Source organism: Phragmites australis, chromosome 13 (assembly GCF_958298935.1).
Source record: "Phragmites australis chromosome 13, lpPhrAust1.1, whole genome shotgun sequence".
In the NCBI taxonomy this organism is placed as follows: domain Eukaryota; kingdom Viridiplantae; phylum Streptophyta; class Magnoliopsida; order Poales; family Poaceae; genus Phragmites; species Phragmites australis.
The window spans coordinates 23,162,255-23,171,382 of record NC_084933.1 but is presented as its reverse complement, the minus strand read 5'-3'; the positions used below and the strand labels follow the sequence as shown (position 1 = coordinate 23,171,382).

At 48.9% G+C, this 9,128-nt stretch overlaps 1 protein-coding gene across 1 annotated transcript; it reads left to right on the top strand.

Moving 5' to 3' along the window:
* Positions 1-5,418: 5,418 nt before the first annotated feature.
* LOC133888587 (L-type lectin-domain containing receptor kinase SIT2-like) lies at positions 5,419-7,906 on the top strand. The gene has a single exon (XM_062328883.1). It carries the CDS (start codon positions 5,721-5,723, stop codon positions 7,719-7,721), a length of 2,001 nt encoding a protein of 666 aa, XP_062184867.1. The 5' UTR covers positions 5,419-5,720; the 3' UTR covers positions 7,722-7,906.
* Positions 7,907-9,128: the final 1,222 nt, after the last annotated feature.

Genomic DNA, 9,128 nt, shown 5'->3' with positions numbered 1-9,128 from the left:
TCTACGGCCATATCCTTTCGTATGCGCACCGCGAGAATATTTTGCCCGACGTCAACATGCCCGTGGTAACCGCCAGCACTAGGGGTTCTGATGGCCATGCAGCGAAACACAAGGTGTATACCTGTACAACGAATACTTTGATCTCGATGGATGGGCGACAGACTGTAGATGGGAGGTGAGAGGGTCCTCACCAAATGACTCACCTCTGAAATTGTCACCCGGATTCGGCCCCTCCGCTAGCCCTGCCCCCACCCAACGAACAGTAATAGCCAGAACACCACCGATAGTAACACAGCCACACCACCCTTCCTCCGCCACCGCTCGCGTGCCCTGTCCGATGATTGCTACTGCGCCTCGCCAGTGTCATTCCCCATGCTGCACTATCTCAAGCATCGCAGTCGGCAACTGTTGTCGCAGTCAACAGCAGCCACCGCCAACAATGAAGAGATGGGGCACCCCGCCATTGTCGTCGCCGAGAGCACCATCGATGGGGTTTGGATTAGGGATTGGGATGGTGGTAGTGGGATTGGATTGGAGAATGGAATGGGCGGCGGAGGGGCGGGGGTTGGATTACGGACTAAGCCCACTTGTCTCATATATATATATATATAATTTATAGCTAGCTATAAAATATGCTATCCTACATCCAGGGTTCCTATCATGGCTCTCCTGGTTCCTGGAAACTGATTCCGCATCGAGCTAGTCCTGGTTGCGTTGTAGTCGAGTCAAGCCGATTATAATTTACTGAGATTGGTCATCATAACTTACGAGCGCCGAAGAAACCATATCTGATTAGGCGGTTCAACAACCGGACATTTTTTCATGCCTTCTATTCACGAGCTGAGCCAAAGGGATCCCGCTAATTGGCGCTCGCTAGCAGCGCTCCGCGAGAATCTCAGGTAGCAAACCGACAAAAAGCGCTTGAGAGTTTCCCGCCCCCTTCCGTTACGTGGTCGTGCACATCGGTGTCTCATGGTCTCACTCGTCTCACCCGACTTGATTGGCAGCCAGCAAAGCAACAGTGTGCCGGTGGCTCAAAAGTTTTGCCTCAAATATTTTGAGAAAAAAATTTGGCTGAAAAGAGTTTTCAGAAAAAAGTTTGTATCAAAAGTTTGTCTCAAAAGTTTACCTAAAAATTTCAAGAAAAAATTTGGCTCAAAAGTTTTGATCAAAAGTTACCGAGAAAAGTTTGGCTCAAAAGTTATCGAGAAAAAGTTATTGAGAAAAGTTATAAAAAAAGTTTTTTAGCAAAATTATCGAGAAAAAGTTTTTGAGAAAAAATTATCAAGAAAAAATATTCAGCACAAACTTTTTTCAATGAAAATATCAGCCCAAGTCCTCTACTCCTTTAGGCCAGATTAGCCGCGCGCGTTCTGTTTTTCCCTCTTCGGGCCGCAGCAGCCCAAGCCAGCTTAGAGGCCCCCCTCCACCACTCCTTTCCACCATCGCCCGAGCTGGCCCATAGTTGGTCCCCCAATCCAGCACAAGTTCGTCCGTGGGTTGCTCGGTCAGCGTCGTTCGCGACTTGGCCGCTCGCGGGCACGCTCAAAATGGTTTTTTCGAGCCAACGCGAGCCGATGGAAACTGGTGGTCCAATCATAATTGTCGTCCTGATCGTGAGGATCAGTTAATGCTTGATTGCCGGGTCTACATGAATCAAATCAGGGCCCCTAAAATTGCCGACTATATTTAATTGTGTCTGCTGCAGCAACGAAACCAATGTCGACTATATTTGGATCGTAACTATCTAGCAGCATTTATTATCCTGCTGGCCACCGTAGCTAGCCCCATCTATGAAACAAAGAGATACATTGATTGTGTCACCGTAAAATTTCCGCACCTGTTACCATGTACTGACAATAAAATATTTCTTTTCCTACTACAAAATGCTGCTCCATTTACTACAAAAATGTAATAGTATGGTTTGAATCAAATTAGCATAAGCACAATATACATAACGTACATAAGTCATTAAGCATCATCCATGAACCATGAACATAAAAAAAAAACCAGACTTCCGTTTTCGTCCGACTCAAACCGTGACCAACTCGGCCTCAGCTAGTCTGATTGCCGCACACCACCAATATAGACCAGTTGAAAGTCATCTGATATTTTATTTACCACAAAATGTATATCAGTTTACCGTATAAAGTGAAGTGAATTATGATATTTAAATGCAGTCATGATAACAATAAAAGCTAATATCAATTACGACAATGGAGTGTGGTAGTTACTACATTTTATGTAGTGGTTGTATTCGTTTTGGATGTATATAGGATACCACGGGAATGAATTGGGAATTGAGTTACTACAAGTGATATGTTGATTGACAATAAAATGATATATCACTTACAACAAAAATGTTGTAGTGGTTTGGATGAAGAGTGAAGCTAGAGAGAATATATTTATGAGAACATCATATAGTGTTTACTACATTTATGGTCGGGTAATTATGACAATAAGTAGTAATTCAATTACATGTACTCCGTTCAAATATTGCTCTGAGTAACATATTTTAACTGTTAGATGTTGAATAAATTATTATAATAGAGTGCATTAGTTACGACAGTTTTATATTAGAAATAGTTTACACTGCCATGAGATGCAGGACGAAATTGTGTCCAATTACCAGCTATGATGATAAAAGATTTGCCATAACTGCAATGCAGAATGAATGTGTAGTGATGTAAAATGGACAACAATTGCTAAAATGGTAGTAATGAAAATAATAGAAACGTGCAAGAAAAAAATGCCATAGAGAGGATGGTAATTGACATTTAAAATTAGAAGGGGTTGTGGACAAAATAAAGTGTATACACAAAGTACGCGGATATACACGACACACAATAAAGTAACTAGAAAGTTGCATTACAATCATATGAAAATTTTAAATAAAGTTGTGCTATGAACATTGTTGAGGGATTTGGAGCATAAATGGGATCAAGGTTTGGGCCTAATTATCTCCTGGCCACTAGGAAACTTCTTTATCTCATTCAGGGGTGGTAAAGCATGTAGAACAGAACCTCAACTCTGAACAGTACGGCCCTATCCTGCAATAGTGATGTAACTATACTGAGATGAATAAAAATTAAAACTACAAAAATGGATGAATATAAACTTCGTTGAAATGAGAGGAAATACCAGAATTATTAGTGTCTCGAAAGCTTTGACCCTCCCGTAGAGCTGCTAGGGAGGATTCATCCCTAAAAGAAAATTATGATATAAACAATAGTGTTGTGCTAAGCTCCCTAAAGACAATCAAGTGAGTTGCGCACACATTGTATGTCTGAGTAATGAACCAGCACTATGCAGCACCTATAATTTGGAGGGCAAATTACTGTAACAGAACAATGCTTTTTTCAAAAGCCCAATTTTAGATTACGACAAATCAAATTTACTAGAAGTATATAACATCGAGGTAGAGATTTACTATAAGCCTAATCTAAATTACAATATTGTTCAAAAATTAGGATTCTCCACATTCACAAACCAATTGAGCCATAAACACAGTTGACATGCAACTAATTAATCGGAAAAAACAGCGAAACTAATATGACCAGGTGACATGAAAAAGAAAGAAGTACAATGGTAGGCTTAGATCTCCAAAATCATCTTGGCGTAAAGTAATCTGTTCTATGCAAAATCTAACAAGAACAACGAAACAATAGATCAAGAACCTAACCTCGCTGAACAATAGTGTTAACCTAACCTCCCTGAACAAGAAATCTAACAAGAACAACAATAAAATTGAGGTTGTTGTATGGGATGCGCTTATGCGCGCATACTCACCTAGAGAGGTTTTGGATCGAATCCGAGATGGCGGTTGGCCGGGCACCCTAGCGTCAAGGATGATGGCAGCCATATGCTGTGGGTGCTTGAATCCCATTGCTTCCGGGATGGAATGGCAGACGGAGGTGACGCGACTTGGAATATGGAAGGCGTTGGTGGAAAATAGGGAGGATGGAAGGTCCACTGCCGTGATGAATTGATGTCATGGCCTCAGCGGTGCGATTGCGGTGGTTCTGAACAAATCGAGGTTTCTGAGAATGGGGGCTCAATTTGAGGAGCACTCAGCTGGTTCCTTCGTTATGGATGAGGAAGATCGAGAGAACCAAGCCGAGTCAGGATGTAAAAGTACCGAGTCGAGCTGGGATGAATGGATCAGAAAAACAACGAGTCTGTTAGGTGGTTGGGCTAGGACAGGATAAGATCGATCAGTCAAGTGAGCTCGCTTTGGGTGGCTACAAAATTGGTTATTCTACAACCGGGTATATATATATCACGAGTAAACAGATGCCACATGTATAAATAAGTCTTATCTATATCCGTACCTATGTCTCCATCAGATAGTAATTTGATCTAGGACCATTTAACTAAGCCGTAAATAAAAAATAAATCTGATTCTATTAAAATATATATCTATAGTTAAACAGTTAAAACTGCCCTCTATATACCGCGAGGATACGGAAGTCATCTGATCGTCGTCACAGACTCACAGTACGAGGACAAATAATACGACGCCAGCTGCTTACCTGACGGGTACGTAATCGCAGAGTCACGCTCCTTTCAAGCGCGTCCCATTAAATTTCGAGGACACTGCTGATCAAAGTCAAGGAAACGCCGATAAAATATCTTAAGCGGAGATGACAGGACTGAGTGGTTAAGTGTCGCCGTAGTACAATACGGCATGACAGGGCATTAGGCAGCGAGTAATCGTGGCGAAATGGCTGAGTTGGTGTCATCTGGTGAGTGGGCTCTTTTGACTCATCCCCAACTCGCTTTATGTATCTTATCTTATTACTCCTTTCCAATCCCAGGGTCTTTAAGGTTTCTCGATACGATTCAGGACCGCAGACAGTCAAAAGGCCTGACATATTGTACGGCACTAAAATCTCGAAGCAAATCGATGTGATTGTGAATCTCTTGGTGGCCTTGTGCTGACTCTGCGTCTTCAAGCACCAACCATCAGCCAACAGAGAAAAACGAGCCGAGCGGAAACGGAAACAACGGCAAGTGGGGATGCGAGGAAGCTTCCTATGACCACGAGCGCCGCAAGCCGCGCCACGGCTGCCAGTGGCCTGTGGACCGGCGCGGTGGCCCGCGCGCGGCAGGTGAGCGAGCCGGCGAGAGGGTGAGGCCAGGGGAGTTATTGTGCTCGCGTAATCGCGCCTCCCGAGTCGCGCCGTACTCGATGACTTGGATCCGTGTGGACGCGACAACGGAGGCTGGAAAGGTTGACTCGGCTCACCGCTGACCTCTGGGATCGGATCAGCGTGTGAGGACTGAAGGACAAGGCACATCCGCATCACGGCGCAAGGCAGAGGCGTCCACACCACCACACCTGTTGCGATCGCAGCATGACTTCGCAAGGCAATCTAAAGGGGAGCAACTGCGGCGGCCGGAGATGATAACTTAGAATAATTCCAGCCCACTTGCTAAATCTCACTTTTTTACATCTCCATATAAAGAATCTTTTTAAAAATTATATCCCTATTTATCTACACGCTCCAACTAATCCCTGCATCCCGCCATCCGCCAGCACGGCCGGAAACGAGAATTTTTACTCCTGACGGGCACGTCTGGTCAGTTTGACACCGCCAAAACCCAAAAGGTTCGTGTTAAACACCAGGAGCACTGACGCAATAGAGGCCAAACCATTCGGCGTTTGCTTCAGCACTCTTCGCAGTTAGCTCTGGTCCAAGTGTGGACAGAGGCCAGCCATGCCGCTCCTCGTCTTGCTTCTCTTCCTCGGCCTCGGTGGGCTCCTGCCCGCGGCGTCGGGCGCCAACGAGCAGTTCATCTTCAACGGGTTCACCGGCGCGAACCTCAGCTTCGACGGAATGGCCACGGTGACGCCGGACGGGCTGCTCATGCTCACCAACGCCACGAGCCAGCTCAAGGGTCACGCGTTCTACCCCGCGCCGCTGCAGTTCCACAGGGCGCCCAACAGCACAGCCATGGAGTCCTTCTCCACGGCATTCGTCATCGGCATTATCGGCGCGTTCGAGGACCTGAGCAGCCACGGCATGGCGTTCATCATCGCCAAGAGCAGGAACTTCACCTCAGCGCTGCCGGGACAGTTCATGGGCCTCGTCAACTCCGCCACCAACGGCAACGCGAGCAACCACCTGTTCGCCGTGGAGTTCGACACCATCCTCAACTCGGAGTTCAACGACATGAGCGGCAACCACGTCGGGATCGACGTGAACGGGCTCAACTCCGTCGACGCAGACAACGCCGGGTACTACGACGACGCCACCGGCGCGTTCAGGAACCTCAGCCTGGTGAGCCGCAAGGCGATGCAGGTTTGGGTGGATTTTGACGGCCAGAGCATGCAGGTCAATGTCACCATGGCGCCCCTGGATGTGGCCCGGCCCAAGAAGCCCCTGCTCTCCACCACCGTCAACCTCTCCTCCGTCATAGACGACACCGCGTACGTTGGCTTCTCGTCGGCGACCGGCATCCTCTTCTGCCGGCACTACGTGCTCGGCTGGAGCTTCAAGATGAACGGCGCCGCCCCGGCGCTTAACATCTCCTCCCTGCCCTCCCTGCCGGTCACGAGCCCCAAGCCGCGGTCCAAGACGCTGGAGATCGTGCTGCCGATAGCGTCTGCGGTGCTCGTCTTCGCGGTGGCCGTTGTCGTCTTCGTTTTCATGCGGAGGCGGCGCATGTACGCGGAGGTCAAGGAGGATTGGGAGGCCGCGTTCGGGCCGCACAGGTTCTCGTACAAGGACCTGTTCCATGCCACCGACGGGTTCAGCGACAAGCGGCTGCTTGGCATCGGCGGCTTCGGGAGAGTGTACCGGGGTGTCCTGGCGTCCAAGATGGAGGTCGCGGTGAAGAAGGTGGCGCACGGGTCGAGGCAGGGGATGCGGGAGTTCGTGGCCGAGGTCGTCAGCATCGGCCGGCTCCGGCACCGCAACCTCGTGCAGCTGCTCGGCTACTGCCGGCGCAAGGACGAGCTCCTCCTTGTCTACGACTACATGCCCAACGGCAGCCTTGACAAGTACCTCTTCGACCAGAGCAAGATCGCCCTGAGCTGGGGGCAGAGGTTTCGCATCATCAAGGGCGTCGCGTCCGGATTGCTGTACCTTCACGAGGACTGGGAGCAGGTGGTGGTGCACCGGGACATCAAGGCCAGCAACGTGCTGCTCGACAAGGAGATGAACGGGCGGCTCGGCGACTTCGGCCTGGCGCGGCTGTACGACCACGGCACCGACCCGCACACGACGCACGTGGTGGGCACCATGGGTTACATGGCACCGGAGCTGGGGCACACAGGGAAGGCGTCCAAGGCGTCGGACGTGTTCGCGTTCGGCGCCTTGATGCTGGAGGTGGCGTGCGGGCGGAAGCCCGTCGTGCAGGACGCGCGGGACAACCGCCTCGTGCTGGTGGACTGGGTGCTCGACCGGTGGCGCGCCGGGTCGGTCACGGACACGGTGGACTGCCGCCTGGTCGGCGACTTCGTGGAGCACGAAGCGAGCCTGGTGCTGAAGCTCGGCCTGCTGTGCTTGCACCCGCTGCCCCGCGCGCGGCCGGGCATGCGGCAGGTCATGCAGTACCTGGAAGGCGACGTGCCGCTGCCGGAGCTGTCGCCGACGTACCAGGGCCTCAATATGCTGGCGCTCATGCGGGACCAGGGCTTCGACCCCTACATCATGTCGTTCCCAGTGATCTCGGCGAGCGTCAGCACCATGTCCGACCTCTCCGGTGGGCGATGAGTCGTGGTCCTCAGGGTCCTTGTAGTTACCCGGTGTCTAACTGGAGTTTCCTTTTGTTTTGTGAGTTCAGAACCTTCTTCCTAGTTCGTCGAGCATGTTAAGTTCAGAACCTGGTGCGTGTGCTGTACATGTATGCTGTGTGGATGACCTGAATTTTAAGCGCTCGTGATAGCCTGATATTTAGGTATATTTGACAGAGCTCTAAAATCAGTGAAATTAGTAAGGTTAGAGTTATAAATATATTGATGATGTTTGGATAAACTATTTTATTTTTATTTTAGTTTAAAAATAAAAACTTAAATTATTTTATTTTAACTTACAAACTCAATATCTGATATAAAACTAAGAGCAGAAGTCCTGCTAATCATGGCCTTCGATGCGAAACTACTGATCACAATCGGGTTGGAGCTTGATCTCCAAAATCCCAGCTTTTCTCCTAGTGAGCTTGCCTTGAAGCGAAACTTCAGAACTTACTACACACGTCATCTCTTTGGCCTGCATTTTCTGGCTTAGTGGCGGTTTGCCACACGATACTTTCCGATGTGGGGTGGGGCCATTTCGATCCAAGAAAACTGAAGGGTAGGTTTGGCTTGTCGACAAAGTAGGTCATGAATGATGAAAGATACTTAGGTAGATAGTCGCGCTGCCCCCTTGTTTTTATTATACAAATTCATAGATCATAATACGAAAGTATAAGAAAGATTAATAGCGTTAAGTGTTAGATTGATAACGTTAAGTGCTAATGTATATCGTAGTTGGTACAACCGTATTGTTGATGATTTTAGAAAAGGACGGGTAGCGGGTTATCATAACTGATTCATATAAAAAAACCAATAGATCCATACCGGTTTTTAATATAGCTAATAGTGATATGTGACTGGATCTGAATTTTATTTAAAATACAATTTTGCTCTCGGTTAGCGTGTCCGAAGCTAGTAGGTTATCTCTCCCCCTTATCTCTCTCCACAAGCACGCGCTTTCTCTCTCTCTCCCTTATCTCTTCTCTAGAGACGTGCGCTCCCTCCCTTATCTCTTTCCTCCACATGCACTTCTCTCTCTCCCTTATCTCTTGCTTCTCTCTCTCCAGCAGAGTCCAGCGCAAGCACCAGCCCTCTTTTCCCCGATGCCTCTCCTCCCGTGGTGGGTCCACACCGGTCCTCTCCTCCTGCGCCAGCTTTCCTCCCGTGGTGAGTCCGCGTCGGCTCTCCTCACGTGGCTGGTTCGCGCCGGCCCACTCCTCCCGCGATCGGTCTCTTGCTGCGCTGGATCCGTGTCAGTGTTCTGCTCCTGCTGTGCCCTCGCCTCTCACACATCGGCCCTCTTCTCCCGTGGTGCCCTCTCCTCTCGCCTGCCGGCCCTATCCTCCTGCGACGGTTCTGTGCGAGGCGGTGCAGCCTGGCAGTGACA